Source organism: Strix uralensis, chromosome 18 (genome assembly GCF_047716275.1).
Source record: "Strix uralensis isolate ZFMK-TIS-50842 chromosome 18, bStrUra1, whole genome shotgun sequence".
Taxonomy (NCBI): Eukaryota; Metazoa; Chordata; class Aves; order Strigiformes; family Strigidae; genus Strix; species Strix uralensis.
In genome coordinates, this window is record NC_133989.1 from 16,120,135 (window position 1) to 16,138,913 (window position 18,779).

At 42.2% G+C, this 18,779-nt stretch overlaps 1 protein-coding gene across 1 annotated transcript in view; it reads right to left on the reverse strand.

Moving 5' to 3' along the window:
• UQCC1 (ubiquinol-cytochrome c reductase complex assembly factor 1) overlaps positions 1-16,086 on the reverse strand; it is a 50,397-nt gene extending 34,311 nt beyond the window's left edge. Inside the window, exons 1-5 of the mRNA XM_074888084.1 lie at positions 16,028-16,086; positions 12,401-12,505; positions 10,701-10,805; positions 6,192-6,299; positions 3,272-3,344 (exon numbers count right to left, since the gene is read on the reverse strand). Of these exons, the coding sequence (XP_074744185.1) occupies positions 3,272-3,344; positions 6,192-6,299; positions 10,701-10,805; positions 12,401-12,505; positions 16,028-16,051 (415 nt within the window). The 5' untranslated portion in view covers positions 16,052-16,086. The remainder of the gene's footprint in view (positions 1-3,271; positions 3,345-6,191; positions 6,300-10,700; positions 10,806-12,400; positions 12,506-16,027) is intronic.
• Between the last annotated feature and the right edge of the window lie 2,693 nt (positions 16,087-18,779).

The window sequence follows — 18,779 nt, forward strand, 5'->3', positions numbered from 1 at the left end:
AGTTCTAAGGCATTAATACAGAGAAAGGCAGTAGTTCACAGGGCTCATACTGCATAACAGAAAGTCTCAGAAATTTTGCTAGGTATCAGCAGAAATGCACTGAGGTAGCAAAACAGCCTTAAGGCATGAAACGCTATCATTGTCCTAGTCCCCAACACCTTACTATCCACTCTTTACACTCTATGCTAGTTTCCAAAATGCAAGTTTCAACAGATTCTGTAGGATTAAGGGCACCTTTAAGAGTAATTCCCCATATTTTTAGGGTGCCAAATTAATGTTCTCTGTCAGAGAACTACCTGACAAAACCCACATCCCAATCCAAGTTCCATAAGGTCATACTGCAGTTGTTATTCACGCCACAACGTAACCACATCACAAAAGCATGTCCAGAAACACTGAGGAAGGCTCCATGAAGAACTGGTTCTGATCACACAGGGTTAACGAGCCCACAAGTGGTTTTACACATGCATGGATGTACAGTTCCCAAGGCCAGCTCAGTAGGATAACAACTCTCACAAACGGCAGAGAAAAAGCTAATAAGCTCTCCAGAGACTAGAGCTGACTCTATGCAGTTCACTTGGATATCGCAACACCATGCAACTAGAGCCAGAAGTGCTGGGGGCAGCAAAGCATAAATACACCGCTAGGTCTACAGACAGTCAGTATGGACACATACACCACATACAGTCAGCTCTAGCTCAGGCAGACCTGGGCCGGGTCCATGTAGCAGCTTTACTACTCTTAGGGTTCCTAAGCAGTGCAATTCATCATGTGGTGGCAGCACCCACATCAGCATAGTCTCAGGCACACCTCTGCTTGCTGCATCAGCAAGGGAAAGAGTTAACGAGTTAGTTGCTTCCTGTTCCTACTAGACCCTAAGGCTGCTCTTCTGGGACTGTGCTGCAGTCCTGGCTTAAGCAATGCCCATCTCTATTTGAAAAAGGAGTAATTCAGAACAGAAGAAAACAGCTCCTGACTGATGTAGTTTGATGAAGACATGGTGAACTGAACTGAAAGTTGGATACCTTGCTTCATGCCATGTTCCCCTCTCTGCGTACTCCTCACCACCTACTTTACGCCACAGCTGTTGTCCATCAGACCGTTCATGTGCCACTTTAATTCACTAACACAGCAAAACAGTAAGTCAGTAAAAAAAACAACCATTTTCTTTCAGTGACCTAAACAGTTCACCAGAGGACATGATAATTGTTGTGTCCACAACACAGGCAGAGGAAGATGGAGAAGAGAGCCTTTTCCCTTTGGCCACTACTTCAAGTCAGCTGCCCATGGAACCACAGCCTAAAGCTTCTTCATTGGCAAAACCGATTTAAAAGGTTCCTGCCCATTCCACACACAGTCTGTTTTAGGGGAACTACTTTTTAAGCATGGATCACGTGTCTGTCAAATTTTAGAGCTAATCCCACAAACAACTGAAACTGTAAGTAGACAGAAGTAACAGAAACTTCTTATATCTGTTTTTATATGAAAGCAATGATTTCTTTGGAACCACAACCATAGACCCCAACACCACAGGTGTTCTTATAACAGCAACAGGTGCATCACACACTCTGTCAATCTCAGCAAAACAAAATATCTTGTTCCTTACCTAACAACAGTCTCAAGTCAATGCAAACATAAGTTTCCCTGGGTGTAAATTCAGAGCTGGACTGGCTACAACTTGTACTACAGAGCAAAAAGACAAAAGGAGCAACGAGCACATTCTGGAGCAAATGGTGAAACTTCAAGGAGAGGCTGCCTGCTGTTTGAGATATGTTTGAAGTGAGGGGGAGCTCTGGGAATTCTCTCTTCAAAACAGTAAGACAATATCAAGAACACAACTGAAGTAATTTTACTCAGTATTGAACCTGAAAATCTGCGCCAGTATCATCTTCACAGACATGTTTTGAAATTCCTTTACAATTTAATCTAGGGCAACATTTATGTATCAACATTTATACAAAATTAACCTGTTAAGCAGAGACAGTGAAACACCAGCTCTCTATTTGAGAGGCCTCTATTCTGACAAACAGAAGAGAACTATATGAGAAAGCCTGAGAGGGCACACAGCTGGGGAGAGGTGTGTGCACAGGAAAAATGAGGTTCTAATTTTTTGATCACTAATGATGAATCCTGCTGCTCACAGAGTTCTCTCACTCCTGCAACTGCTGAAACCACATCACAGTTTTGGAAAACCTCCTGAAAACCACTGGAAAATCTTGCAGCAGCAACATGATGTACCAAACCACACTCAATAAGCTCTGCACTAGATGAACACACGAAGATGTCCCTTCAGCTGATCTCTCAAGAGGCAGCAGCAGCAGCCCCAGCCTGTGCTGGTGCACTGTAAAGTCCTAAGAAAGCATTTGGAAGCTCAGGAATTCAGGTGACAGGCCAGATCCAGGCAACAAGTTTACTACCAGCTAAATCACACTGACATAGGAAATAATCCACATAAGAATAAAATATTACCAAAGTTTATGTAAGTCTCAAGAACACATCTTCACCATTCACCAGCCAGATTAGATACTACTAAAGCAGCAACAGATTTTTTTAGCTAATAGCTAAAAAACTGTGTGCCACATGGAAAAGCCATCCCATTTCAAGCCAATATTATTCCTATATACTTGAAGGAGGGACTTGTGTCTCTGTTCTAGTTGTACTTTCTACCCAGTCAAGAGATGTGTCCTTGTTTAATGCGATTGTGGTCAGTAAAATGTAGAAAGTCTCTAAGTTCTAACCAAACCTTCCCCAGCCATACGGAAGAGAGACAGGTAGGACCCTGTGATCAAGCTGACCCTGTACTGAAAAAAAAGTCGTGCATCAGTGGATGGGGATGGTTCTCATATCTGCATCCCAGTTATACTGGACTTTCTCACAAGTGGACATGAGACAGAGTTGAACAGAGACCATGTGACCACAGTAAAAAGGGAAGAGATATCTGGATCCTTACATTACACCACCCCTGGTAATAAAAAAGGCAATACCCTCCAAAGTCCAGGGTATTCTGGGTTTTACCTATCCCACCCTTGCTCTTGTTCTCCATTGCAGTGGGCAAAATGTAACAATCCCAGACTCCAGAGTCTGTACTTGAACCCTTGCCACTTGAGAGCATAAGGGAACACTGTATTACAGTCAGCTTCTAGTTAACCACATGCTATTAGGGTCTGAAAAGTCTTTTTGCTGTCATATTTATTGGTATAAATATATCTAATGAAGTTTCATCAGAGGTTCTCTCACCAAGGCAGTAGTCCAAATACCATCAAGTACTTACTGTTAAAAAATTCCTCATAGTCAGTTTTCTCCACACAGCATGTGTACATGCGCAAAGCTGCTACCTTAATTTTCTAAAGAAAAAGAAAAGACAATACTTAAAATATTCATCATGAGAGCTAGTGAACACTACTGTTTTTATAAAATACATACACTATCCTTTTCTGAAAAGACTACTTCTGAGAATCACAATCACTTGAGATTTTCAGGAGCACATTAAACTATTGTATATCCCAGGAATGACACAAGTATAATCATTCTTGCCCTGAGGGTAAAAAATTATTAAATGGCTTCTTGAACACCCTTCCAAATCTAGTTTAATACAATACCATCATTACAGAAAAACAAACGAAATGGCTTTCCTTCCAGAGACTCCAAAGATGCCAATTCACAATTCCCGATTTCCTCCAATAACTTTAATTGATGTATACCACTCACAGTGTTTTGCATAATCTAAGTTTTAAATATTAAAGAATTGACATACCAGACATGTCCTAAAACTATCTTTTTTCCTACAAAACCAAAAATTGACCAACTAAGTTTCACAAGTGAGAAAGGAATCCCAAATGATGAATGACATGAAGCATACTTAGGTGCTTTGGCACTTCTAATTTTGTTCTTGGCCTGTCACTGTACCAGAAACACCTCCAGTGCATCATTTATAACAAAAATAATGTGCTGAAGCTTCAAAAAGCACGATAACTGACAGCGAAGACCTTAAAGAGAAGAGCTGCCAGCCATTCCTGTTTACTGACATCAAGGGGAGACAATACATTTTAAAACTCCAGAGCCCACTCCCCTACCTAAGCCAGGAAGCAGCACTGGGTTTGGATTGTGGTTTTTTGTTTTTTTTTTCTTTTTTTTCTTTTTATTTTCAGGGACATATACTAAGGATCATCTCAGTGCTCCCTATACTACAGAGATAAGCACTATGCCTATCAAATGGCACTTCAAATTACCAAAGTAATTATTTGTGTCTCCTCCAACCAAAAGAAAAATAATGACGTTGTAACTGATCTCCTGCTGTGGAAACACAGGCACCATTATTTTTCTTATTCAATAACCTCAGGCTTCTGTCAAAAATCAAGTATACATCTAAACTTCTTGCAGCAAAATAATTTACACTACTTACTGGAGTTCTGAAGGTTTCTTTTTTAAAGGAAACGCTGCCTGGCCTGGGAGTAGAGATCTCCCCAGTGAAAGCCACTGCCCCAGACCAGGCATTATTAGACATTAAAAACATATTGTAAAGAACAGTCCCTGCAATCCAGCCCTTAAATAAGGCAGGTAACACAGGAGAAATTGGTGAAATTTAATCATGGAAGTTTTAGGGTGTAGAAGAGGTGTGGGGGAAGGGAAAGGAATATGGAAAAAAGAAGAAATATTAAGAAACTTCCCTAAGATCTCATAGAGAGCACTGGCAAGGCCAAAAATGAACTCAGGTCTCTTGGGCCTTAACCACAAAATAACTCTCTCCAAACCCAGGTTCCCTAGCCAAAAGCAGGCAGTAAAGAGCACCAATTAAGGAGAACTCTGAATCAACACTTAGAGCTAACAAGAATCTTTATTACAACAATATGTACACAAGCACATGGGAGAGAAACTACTCTTGCATGAGGTTTAGCATCACCTGATTAAAAGCAACTGATTCTAACCAAAATACCTAACCCCTTTAAGTGTCAGTCGTTGTATTTTATTTCTGAGGAGTGAGATGCAATCAGTAGCAGTTTCAGATCAGTCTTGGAGGAGGTCCACTCCGCCCTGCAGATACTCAAAGCACCTTCTAGGTTTTTAATTCCTGCACACTTGGGCTCAGCCCTTCCTTTAAGATGCCTTTTCCTCTCACTCCTTTATACTGTGTCCTAGTTCAGAGAAAAAAAATTATGAATTTCATCCCTTTTTCCTTCTGCATAAGGAACTGAAAGTGTCTCTTACAGAACTGCTCTCATTTAGTCAATTTAAAAACACAAAAGGACCTATCTGTGACTCTGCCCCAGTTACCTACTACCAAAGAGCAACTCCAACAGCAATCGTAACATATCTCACTACCTTCTGTTTGGGAGACCCCCCTGTCACAGAAATACAGAACACTGAAAGAGGTTCAGAGAAGGGCAACAAAAATCAAAACATGAAAGAGCCTCAATAACAGAAACAAGTTAGACTAAGTCTCCTCAGTCCAGAAAAAGACTAAGATATTATGGAATATATGAGTTTATAAAATCATCAGTGGAAGGGAAAGTGTGAACATACACTTCAAGGAAAGAATAATCACCATTATTTTAAGCACAAAATTAAAAGGCACCAACTGAAAACAACTGCACTTCTTCCCCCAGTGAGTATTCAAGCTATGGAACTCCCTGATACTGAATAGTATGGATGCTATGAACGTAAAAGAGTTCAAAGTGCTACTGGACAAATTTATAATAGAAAAATCCAACCATAGATATTACAGAAAAACGCCTAGTTTCATGCAGGAAGTCCTGAAACGGACAACTGTTGTAGGCTGGAGGAGCACACGAGACAAATATCACAATATGCTTTTCCTGTAATTAAATTCTGTCTAGATAACTGCAATTATTAGAGACAGGATGATGGTCTAAGTGGGTGTTTGACTTAGATAGTAAGGCTGTTATTGTGGTCTTTGGTGCACAAATGAAGTGTAAAATAAAATATCTGAAGAAATTCAGGAAGGCTTAAGACTCTACAGACTTATGGCAATGATGGCAATACATAGATCAAGGAAGGTTCAAGCTATGAGTTATTAATCCTCACATAACAAAACAGGAATTTACATGGGTAATAATTAGAACTTTTCCATTAAGTACTGCTCCTATCATAAGAAAAAAAGTGGGTTTTTTTTTTGTTTTTTATAACTCAGAAAGTATCAAACAACTGAAAGAATTCTTAAACAAATGCTTTACCCATCTGCTGTACTTCAGTGGTCCTGTGAAACCCATTGCTTCTATTATCCTTGTGAAAGCCCCCACTTTCTCTTCAGACGGCTGCAAGGAATCTTTTGCAGAAAGATGCTGTAAAATTGAAATACCACATATTTAAGTCTTAGCAACTAAATCAGACAAATCATCTCAGAAAAGCTACAAGTTTAAGAGAAAATTATATGTTTTCTGTTTACTTTCTTTGTTCAACAAATCAAATAAATTTGTCTTCTCTGCAAAATATTACACTGTTTTTCCTATGTGACATTCTTCTGTTTATGAATGCAAACACGGCATAACCATTTAGATAAAAGTATCCCACTGGAAGCTCAGACTCAAATAGTTTGTACAGAAACCCGCTGTCCAAACTATGGCTCCCATTCTAGATTCCCATATTCTTTCTAGATATGTGTCTTTACTTGGGCTTAAATCTTTTGCAGATAAAACAAGCAAACAAATCACAGAAAAAGAGTAAATAAAGCTAACTTTTCACATTCCCTCTCTTACTCTCAGAGGCATATCATATTCTAATTATATAAACCAATCAGCTCCATCTTCAAACTAATGAAGCTACATAAACTCACTGTTCTTACTGAAAAGCTCCCCCAGATTGTTATTCCCTTTACAGTTAATCTAAATGGTACTTGCACAAAATCTAGATCAGGGAAGTATTTAGTCCCCAATGATTTGCAGTGCCTGCAAACATGAAGATAAATGTTCCCTTCCAGATTAACTACACACTTTAAACACCATTGGACTGATAAGAAATCTTCGTGGCATTCTGCCTCTAAGCGTTCCGGCAGTAGCAATCAGCCATCAGCAATTACCATTTATACTCCAGCAAATAGGAAATGTGTGTTTCGCAGTTTTTTCGCTGTTTTGCTTTTCCCACACTCCCAACAATTTTTAATGAATTAAGTATGTAATATAAACATTTTGTTATCAAGAAATTACTTTTAACTCATCTAACCAAAATCTAATGCACATGAATCTCCTACATATACTTGAGGAATACAGCTGAGAACCATTATAATCGGAGAAAGTTCCCTGACGAAAGCAATGTTAAATTGCTTTAAGTTGCTGGAATTTTACCTTAAACACTTCCTCCTAAGACATGAACATACTAAGAAAAGAATTTTCCTTGTAGGGAATCAATTTAGCAACATAAGGACTGCCATACATGGCCAGAACAAACACTTCAACCAGCACACCATCTCCAGTAAGGACCAGTAGCAGACACTTGGACGAGACACAAAAGCAAAGAAATATGGCACATCCCCCGCAGTTTCCTGGGGTGTACCTGCCCAGCTTTTGACAGTCATTCCTGCACTACAACATGCATCCACACATTCATTTTTGGCAGCTACAATTGGATGCACCTTCAGCACCCAGCGTTTAACCTCCATAACCCAGAGTTGTGGTACATGGGTTTCACAGTTTAGTTATGTAAAAAAAATTCCCTTGAGCCTGTTTTAACTCTAACCTTGCCATTTCATTGGATGCTCCCAAATCTCCTATAAGAAGCCACAAATAACCATTTCCTATTTCCTTTTTCAGCATCTTGTATGACTTTTAGAGGGCAATATCATACATATGCCCATCAGTTATCTCTCCTTAGTTTAGAAGGGTCTTAAAATAGCCTCTTCTCATACTGAGAGTTTTTCACATTTCTGATCATTCTGGCTGTATTATCTATAGCTTCCCTAGCACTAGTATAGTAAATTTTGAAATGGCATGAATGATAAATAAATACATATTAAAATACAGATATATATATCCTGCAGAAGTTGCTATACTTAATTAAAAACTAACTGTAAAGGTGACAAAAACTGTAGCTTTGAGACATAATCAATCCCTATGTATATCCACACACAAGCTTTAGCATTTGAGATAAAATGCTTTGCACTTGTGTACTACCCATAGATGGCTATTAATGTCTTGAACCTCATGTCTAGTCTTCAGGTAAATAGGAAGAAACATGCTCAGTGACATTTTAATATCTATCAGTCACCTAGTAAGACAGCATAACACTGTCCACGACCTCCTTTAATACTCAGATCCTTGTTTTATATGTAAAACCTGTTCACCAGTTCCCCTATGATCACCCAGAAGTCTTCAAAGGCACCTTCCCACCCTCTGCCACGTGATGGACCCAGTAAGTCTACCAACATATATGTGAATATTTAAATCAATTTTAAGTACTTTCTCTTCAAGATTATCCCATGCAACACTCTTCTTCTCTACACTAAAAATGACACCTAACCTCACATCATAAGATAACTCCATAAGCCCCCTCCAGCCAGGCAATGACAGGACATGCTCAATGCAGAACTTGTCTCCCAAAAGCCACTGCTGTACCAAACTCACAAAATCAACTTTCACCTCCTCCAAAGGAATTAAAATCAGAGTAAACCCCTAGAGAATCTAGGCAGATTAATTTTACTACATGCCTCTTATCCACACATGCATTATGAAGTCTACCTCAGTACAGATTTTTCATTATGCAGAGGAAGTTAAGTTAAAAACCAAAGCTATCTCGATTCAACTGTTGTTAGCTCATCATCAAAAGAATGACTGACTGGAAAACAGTCGTCTTCTAAGAAATGCCATGATTCTTGCTTCATTCTTTTGCAAGTCTGCCTGGACTAGCTCAAGAGATGGAGAGAGGATTTAAGCAGTGAGTGTTTGGTTCAACCTATGGATAGAGGTATGTAGTTCATCTGGCCAATGCTAGGAGCACAGCCAAACACAATTAAACAGCCCTATAAGCATATATAAAATCAGATCTAGAGGATCTGATACATATGGAGGAAACTTCAAAAATACATTTTTTAACTCACTCAAAACAAGCTCATCAATACACTGAAAGGGACATAAGCCCACTTCAGGCTGACTTTCTGGCTCAACACCTGAAATTCAGTGCTCAAAGCAAACAATCCTCTTAATTTTGACATCAAATATAAAAATTAAACAATTGGAGTTCACTATTAATTCTAAACCACTTTCCCATAAGGACTGCGTATTCAAGTTCACATTTCAAAGATTAATAAGTACTCCTCTATTCAAAATAATGAGGTTGCAGTCCAAAAACTTACCTCAAACCTTACCTACTGTTGGAAACGGTTTCCTCTCTGGTCATAAATCCTGCCTGGCTTCTTATACTATGGCTGTTTTAACCGGGAAGTTTCCCAATCCATCTTTCAACCTTTGAACCCCTCTCTTAGCCCTTTCCAATACATCAAAAGCAAGTCTCTGACCCATGCCTTGAAGATTTTCACGGCACTGCTGGCTTGTTAAATTTACCATCTTGTCATCTGTCGCTCTCCCATATCTGCTCTGCAAATGATGCTTGTTCAGGTATAAGAGGGGTGGCTCAGGCAGGCACAGGGACTAGGGGCATGCACCATGTTTGAGAGGCTGGATTAGCTCTCTGGATTCTACTCTTAGCTCTGGCCATGGTAAATTGTGCAAGCCATTTCACATGCTTCAATCTCTTTGTCTGCAAAATGTTTGGTTTACCTCACCAGCTGAAAAACACTGGAAATTTGACTAAAAAAAGAAAAACCTCTAGTTAAGATCTAGATGCAAACAGCAGCCAGGGGCTCTCTCCTTCCACACATCTTGTTTTCTTTCATTTTGTCTATCCATGTCAAAATAACCAATTTAAAATACTTCTTAGTATTTACCTCTAACTCTACACCAGCAAAATACAGTTAGGCAGATAGCAAACTGGGATTGTTGCTTTTATACAAGATTTACCCACTAATCCCTAACTTTCTTTTTCCTTCTGTCCTCTTATTTCTCACGCACACACTCCCTTTTGCCATTTTCTTCACGCTATGTTAACAAGAGGAGGATCAGGATATTTATTAGCTGAGAGATGCTGACTCCCTTGGATGAAGTGCTAAACTAATGGAGATGATTCATGGTCCAGAAAACTTCTATTCCAAGACAAAAGACAATAAATACAAGAGGTGCAGAGACCACAAATTAACAAAATACTACAGATGAACAGTAAATAAATTATTAGTCATTATTAGTAGATTGTATGACAATTTTCAGTGTTTAGCAAATAGCAAAACTGTCGTTACACATTACTCACAAGCTAAAGAATCAGGAAACATCTTGTCCCTTCTAATATGTACAGGCAACTTCTGTGTTTCCCTTTTTAAAGGTAAGAACGGAACACCTGCCCCTCACCCCAATAACTACTCTCCTTAACTTAGGTTCTTTCCTCACTGGAAAGAAGCCCTCAGGCTTATCACTGGAATCTCCACCCCAGATAACCCAACTACCACTGCACCCCTATGCTAGCTTCATTTCCTGGAAAGAAACAGAGAGCACTTGGCAAATTATTGTTCACGCTATACTAAAACATGTTATATAAAAGTTGAATCATCTCCTACATGTTTTGAAAAGTGTTGTGTTACTTGTATCTGTACAATCCCTGGCACAATGTACCCTCTGACAATAGAAACATCAAACTCTTCTAACCTGATTTGTATTGTAAAACGATCTGTTTTGCTGTGTAATGGCTCCATTGGCTTGAATCAATCCACCACAGGATTTAGACAGTCGGAGCTGGCCAGCCTTGCGTCTCTGGTAAAAATGGTAAAAGCAAAGAAAAAAATTAAGAGACCATTGACTAGTAAACGCTTAACTTTACACCAATTACCCTTAGTTTGCTTCCAAGTTAATTACAGTTCAGTCTAATGCTGAAAAACTTTATATTACAAAAAGCACAAATTTATTATCATAACTGTTACAAACAAAATGGTTGTCCATGCTTAATGCTCCTCACCACACATTTTCTAGCATACTCTAAATGTACTGATGGAATGGACTGGCAGAACACTCAAAAACCACAGGCTACGTGCTTTGATTTTCTCACACGCTACTTCTAATTATGGGTTTTGCCTCTTAATAAAGAATAATTCTTTTTCCTGGCCTTGCAGAGAAAGAGAGTTTATGCTTTTTTTAATCTATAACTGTCCATTCAATTGTCTTTGTGGCCAGGACTTGAGAAAAACAAATTACAGGGTAAAAGCTAGCACTACAACCACTATAACTTCACAGCATGTGTTTTGTACTAGAGACCTAATGCTCAATAAAGAAAACTATCAAGTAGGAGTGAGTGGGATCTCCAGGTAAGAAGATGCACACTGAACTGAACGGCAAGCATAGCCTCCCAGCACACCCAGATTAGCAGTAAGTTGTTTATGAATAAATTCAGACAAAGTAACTATGCTGGTTTGTTCAGAGTAGTCAGCCCCAGAAGTCTACTGAATCTACTGGTGGCTCAGAGTAAGCCCCAGCTTTATCAATCAACTTCACAACTGCTCATTTCCCTCTCTACTTCCAACATTGTATGTTACTTGATATGGACTAGTGCTTTAATAGTATGGTTGTGTCACAAAACCATGGGCAATTTTCCAAGGCCTGGAAGGTCTTATCTGAGAAAAGATATCCAAGCCAAAGAGCTTACAGGTAAGTTTCCAATTCTGTAAGTCATGGCTCTATCATACAATTTCTAATATATAGGAGGACAAAGAAGAGGCTTAATCTCCTCCCATTTCACTGTACATGAGAAGGAAACACCAAGATATACTCTAATTCTGTTCAGATAGCCTGCATCTACCCATTTTCTACATGTTTTTCACTTCTATTATTAACTGCTATTACATGATGTTCTAGTTAATTTACAATGTATAGACACAATCTGACACTATGCATGCTATTACAGAACTGGAAGCAAAACTGCAAAGCAGTGCTTTCCACTGAAACAACACTACTTAATGTTATGCTGTGCTAGATAAACATACCATCAGTACAACAAAGTCCAAGGTTACTGTACAGTGGAGACATTATAAAGTGTTGGAAATTACATGCAGTTGGGACTAGCTGTTTTGAAAACATGACACCTACATTTGGACTTCTGCATTTAATCTACTCATGACAGATCATCTGGATCCCTGAAAAGACTGCATAGCTGGCATGAAGATAACTGTGTAGTAAAGAGTGGGAGCTCACCCTTTTAGCAGCAGAAAGCTTTTAAGTTGCCTTCATATTTCAGCAATACACAGGCAGTGAAGACATCACATTTGGAAGCCTCTTTATTTAAAAAACATTACTTTTTCTTACTAATTTAAGCTTATCCCATTTTTTACACACTTTAACATACTCTGATATCCTACCTGGAAAATACCATAGAGCACCCATCTACACTGGCCTTGGACTGGAGTTGTCTGTAATAATCCACTGCATGCGGTTATCCACTGAGGTACTCCAGTTTGGCAGCTCTGGAACAGAGAGACTAGCAATGAAGGACCCTAATACTCAGAAACAGTTTAACTCTCCTCCTGCTTCCACAGGTTTTATTAATTTATACAGCAATCCTCAGATTAAAGCCCCGACTTGCACTTGACAGAAGTATAAATTTTGATTTTAAAAACAATCTTGCCTTCCAGTAGAAGCATGCAACCCAAGTTTGATGGCAGAAACAGATCAGTCAAAGGAAATGGTGGGCTGTCTACATCATAAAACCACACATTTTTTAGATCTATACAATAAATTCAAATCCTTAAGAAGCATTCTTCATTTTACTGAGTGATCCCTAAAAAGCCCTCATCCAACTCTCTCAGCTTTTATGCATCTTTGTCTTACTCAGGCACAGCTAAGAATTTTAGTATTTCAAAAGCTTATATTGTCCCCATAAATTTCAGTGAAGATATTTTCTGTAATGAAAATGTCAGGTAATATGGAAAAGAGGTGGGGTTTTCTTTGCGTGCACTTTCTTTGCACTTTTCATTTCCTGCAATATTCAAGTTAGTACAATATTTGCCTCCTTCATACATGTTCTATATTAATACTGGAAATAACATGTTTATTATTCAAATAGATATGCTTTTTTCTAATAAAAATAGCTTCATTTTCAATTGGCCACAATGATCATTAAGAGATCGAAGCATCCAACATGAGGAGAGCTTTAGCTTTGAGAAAAGAGACTCCAGGGAAATCTTATCAATTTGTATAAATACCTGATGGGGTGGGCAGTCAAACTCTTCTTTGTGGTGCCCAGGGGAAGGACAACTATGAGACTAGCAGATCTGCCCCAAGGTTAGGAGGAACAGACACAAAACCAACTTCCCTGTAGCCGCACAGTTGCTGCTGTTCCTCAGGTGCAGTGTGCAGCCTCCTCAGGCTGTCCCTCCTCAACTCCTCAGAGCTGGAGGGAATTGGTTTGGGTTTTTAAAAACTGCAAGGGGAGAGGTGCACTACCATGACAAGTGTGACTAGTGTTCACTACTACTATAGCTTCCCACTTCTACTCTAGTGATACTACTTAGTTTCTGCTCTTTCTCGGTAACATCATTACCCAGCAAGTAATATTATGAAAATGATACGTTTCTACTCAAAAAGACATTTCAGCTGAGTACCACAAAGTACTTCTTGAGGTAATCCAATGCTCTGCCATAAACAGTTTAAAAAACACTTAAGTGAGAAAGAAAATTCACCATTTTTTACAAATAATTACTACAAGATTCCAAGGCATCCAACATTTTTTTTTTGAGGTTTTTTCTTTATAAGAAGGAAAACATGCCTTAAGTTGTGATATGTCTTAGAGCTGGAGTTTATCGCTGTTGAAAAGCACTGCTGCAACAAAACTGGACAGAGACATGTGAAAACATAAAATAAGCATACACACTTAGAGGTGAGATGTGATAAACAATCAAGTAATAAAGAAAAAGACAACAGCAGAAAGTGGCAGAGCAACAGAAAGGGAACACCAAGAGCTAAGGAATCTTCCCTAAGCCAGCATCACTGTTTGCAGATCATAACCTTCCTTTCAAACTACAAGTGCTTCTTTTACTTCTCCATTTGCCTGAAAGAAAATGTACAAAGCATAAACTGAACAGTATTACTCAGGAATAGCCTGCAGACAGGGCAAGCACCTCCTGTGGCTAGCTGCCTTGTCAAGATACAGGTGAAAGAATATCACTGTGGTCTTCTAAATCCTCCTGGCAACCATTAGGTAAGCCTTAGGTAGCAGACAACTATTCCTCAGGATGTCTTCTTAGGTGAAGAACAGCTTTATCATAATGGCAGTATTAACTAGTGGAGCTGAAATGTATGGACAATAATCAGGGCAGTATCATAAGCTGTGAGCTCCTGAGAAGGCTTGAAGACAGAAGAAAAAAAAACATTTTCCTTATTTCCAGTACAGAGAAGACACACTGAAAGTTTGAAGGCAACTATTAAATTCTAAGGCAAAAGCAGATGCTGGGAGATGCCAAGGATCAGCAAAGCTTGATCTGAAGCATATTGACTGTCAGAAGTCCCCTGCCTCCCAACCGTGTACTCCCACCACTGGCTGCAGCTCATGTGCTTCTCTGATTACAAGGTCAGGTACTTCAGGTCACAAAAAAGGCAAACAGCTACACCTCCTCCACTCCAAAAAGAAATTTTCCTGGCCAGGCTGAAAAGTCAAATCAGCTTACTTTGCCAGCTGGCAAAGGAGTTGTGCAGAAACAGGTAAGCCTAGGAGACAAGTCCTTCGCCTTCTGCAGCAGGTTTTCATTGCAAACCACACCCTGGGGTACAGCTCCACGGACAGCTGAACCCACCTGGTGACTTACTGCTTCTCTGTCACTCGCCCTGCTCCCCTCCTCCCTTTTTGCTAGTGATTGCCTCTTTAACACATTAAAACTGCAGGAAACTTTTTATGTTGCCACAGTTCTGCTGTTCCAGCATTTAGAGCATAGGAGCCAAGAAAAGTGCTGGAGGAGGCAATGGCAGGCAACAGTGCGAAGACATGAGCGAGGCGTGGGAATGGAAGGAGAAGCAGGAAGTCCAGCTCACTGCAGTTCGGCTGCTCTCGGGCAGGTTTGCTCAGTTGCTTTCAGCTTGAGAGCTGAAAGGACAGGGCTCACCATGCTTGTAAAAACCACACCCTGAGACATCAGTTCCAAGAACTTAGTGGATTAATTTCGTAAGTGGTTATTGCCCTCTGACTAAAGGTCTTTCATGTTCTTGACAAATATGTCTCCACCATGCAGCGCTGGCCATCCATGCATTTGTGGTGTGACAGAATATCTGACCCAGGCACAAACTTCCTTTTTTTAGGTTATCTGGTAAAAAGTGCTCTGCTCCAAAGAAAGGCTAGTAGAAAGAAGAAAAAAAAAAAGCACACAAATGCATGAGACAGAAGAAAGGAGTTGCATGTTTAGTAACTCTCATTCACAGGAACCCAATCTCTTCCACTTAACACAGAAACTGGAATTTTTATATTACTCTTGCTATCAAACACCTCTAAAGTGATAAGTGAACCTCTAAAAATGGCAGTCCTCATCCCACAGGACACATACCCTGTGCCCAAAGCAACAAGCACCAGCCTGAAAAAATGATTTCTCAAGCCCCAAGCAGGAGCACTAAGCCCTTGCAGAATTCTTATGTAAATACAAACTCTGAAGGAAAAGCTCGACCGGCTCCTTCACCTGAGAGGGGCCGGGGGAGGGGACCACGGGGAGGCGGGAACAGTCCCGGGTGCCGCAACCCCCCGCAGACACCCCCACGGCTTCACAAACGCCGCCGAGCAGCCTCTTCCTCACACCCGCTGTCTGGGGAGAGGCCGCGCCGCAGACAAGCCGCGCACAGGGCAGCCCGCCGGGACCGCGGGGACAGCCCTGGCACCACAGCGGCAGCGGCGCCGCTCCCGGCCGCGCACGCCGCTCGTTTCCTCGGCGTCGCGTCGCGCCGCCCCAGAGGCGGAGAAGGCGGCCCCGGGGCGGAGAAGGTGGAACCCGGCCGCCGCCGCCACTCACCGCGGCTCGCGCCAGCGCCGCCATGGATCCTCGGCGCCGCTTCCGGCCGCGCGGCCAGCCCGGCCCCACCCCTTCCGGCCCGGAGCTTGCGCATGCGCGCGGTGGGCGGGGCGCGCGGCCGGCGGGCTGTGCCGCGGAGGGGCGCGGGCTTTGGCCGGGCTGCGCTGTGGGAGGCGGGAAGGTGGCGAATCGGTGCTGCCCGTCATCGTCCGTCCCCTCCTCTGGAAGGCCCGCCTGTAAGGCGCGTGGTGGCTGCGCTTTCGCTCCGAGCAGCCTGAAAGCAGCGATGGTTTCCTCTGGCTGAGGTTGAGCCAACCTCATTGGATCGGTGGCCAACGTCAACGGGATGAGCTTCAACAAGGCCGAGTGCCAGGTCCTGCACTTGGGCCACAACAGCCCCCTGCGTGGCTACAGGCTCGGGGAGGTGTGGCTGGAGCTGTCTGGAAGAGAAGGATCTGGGGGTTCTCACTGACAAGCAGCTGACCATGAGCCAGCAGTGTGCCCAGGTGGCCAAGAAAGCCAACGGCATCCTGGCTTGGATTAGAAATAGTGTGACCAGCAGAAGCAGGGAGGTGACAGTCCCCCTGTGCTCTGCACTGGTGAGGCCACACCTGGAGGGTTGTGTCCAGTTTTGGGCACCTCAATACGAGAGAGATCTCGAGGGGCTGGAGCGAGGGCAGAGGAGGGCAACGAGCTGGGGAAGGGCCTGGAGAATAAATCCTGTGAGGAGAGATTGAAGGAGCTGGGACTGTTCAGTGTGAGGAGGAGAAGGCTGAGGGGAGACCTCATCACTCTCTACAGCTCCCTGAAAGGACGTTGTAGAGAGGTTGGTGCTGGTCTCTTCTCACAGGTGATTAGTGACAGAACAAGAGGGAACGGCTTTAAACTGCAACAGGGGAGGTTCAGGCTGGAGATGAGGAAAAAACGTTTCCCAGCAAGAGTGGTCAGAGAGTGGAATAGGCTGCCCAGGGAGGGGGTGGAGTCACCATCCCTGGGTGTGTTTAAGGGCCGTTTGGATGAGCTGTGGGGGGATGTGGTGTAGGGGAGAACTTTGTAGAGTCGGGCTGAGGGTTGGACTCGATGATCCCGAGGGGCTTTTCCAACCTGAATGATTCTGTGATTCTGAGCTGGCCCTTCCTGCGGCCCCAAGCAGCAGCAGGCAGCATCTGTGTGAGCCTGCACAGGTGCCAGCACAGTGGTGGTCCCAGGAGAACATGGCAGAGCCCCTCATGCCAGTGTCCACACAGGCCCTGGAGCCAGCACCTAGCTGCCAGGAGCGATCCCACCTGTCCCTGGTGCGTATTCCCTGCTCCTTGCTTCTGCTGGCACCGGCTTTCACGAGGCCGCAGAGTGAACCCGAGCAGCAACCCAATGGGTTGAAAAGAGCTGGCTTGTTTTGCCAGGTTAGTCTTAAGCTGGATCACATCTGCATCACCTCACAAATGTTAGTCCTGGTACATGGGAGGCTGGTGCAGATGTGAGCAAGAGCAGCTGGGGAAGAGAGCGAGGCTGCTTGTTTCAGCAGCAGTGCTGGCTTAAAGGGCTTGGGGAACTATAATATTCTACTACTCTCTTTCCCAGCATATTTACTGGGATGTCAGCTTCTCAAGAGGGCAGTAGCAGCTGCTTTAATGACCCTGAAACTCCACAGTAGTCCTTAGAAATCTTTCATATGTTCTTAAATGTCAGGCCTCAGGGGGCCAATGGAATCACCTGCTTGGCCTTCCTTTCCACAGGCATCCCAGATCCCTGTGCCTGCAGTCGATCTTTTCCAAGATGTTCTGACTCACCACAGCTATCTGCTGAAATAGGTTTAACTGTATCTGACAACATGGTTAGTGAACGAGGTGTTCTGATGCAGAGCTAGGTGTTGAACAACACAGGGAACTGTAGATCTCTGTCAGGGAAACGCTTCATTTCATTTCATTCTTGTGTCTGAGGCTAATTCTAGGGAGGAAGGTTAAAGCTAGCTCTGCTTCTTTCTATTTGCTTAGCTGTCCTCTGTGTATTAGACTCAAAGCAATATTAAATAATATTGTTAATAGCAAATTTTTTTGTGTGAAGGCAATGGAGGAGAATGTGCTTTCATGAATGTGCTAAAACATGCTGGGGAACATTAACAATGGCCTTAGGTGTGTTGGCAACCAGGTGACTCAACAGGAAAGAAGAATGAGAAAGGATATGATGATATTTATTTATATAATGAATTATGAAATAAGTTTTGGATTATTATAATAATTAATTTATTAAGAACATTCTATTTAAGGGGCATGTCTTCTCTCTTACTTGCAGGCCTGGAAGCTGGCTTCAAGTTTGCCATTCCAAGTGGCTGGAGGGAGCAGCTGTTAGAGGGAGGAGATAAGGGGCCACAAATCATGGGCTGAGAGAAAGTAGTCTAGAGGAGTTTAAGTGAAGGAGAAATGGAAAACAAAGAGGGATAGAGGAACTTCCTTCCCTGAATGTGCTAAAATGTGCTGGAGAACAGCAGTGGTTGGGCTGGATGTATGTGTTCGTGGAGAATGAGAGAGGATACTAATCGGGCACCGGTGCATGGAGACAGCAATGAGCACAGACTCAGAGGCCGGGGGAGGGAAAAGGCACAGGAGGGAGAGAGTGAGGAATTGCAGAATCCTCCAAATAGGTGATGTTTGCCATTTTTTAAGTGTGCCCGAGAAGGGATATGGGACTGCTGCATGCTTAAGGCAGAGAAGCAGGGTGCAAAAAGCAAGTGAATGCCAGGTGGAGAGATGAC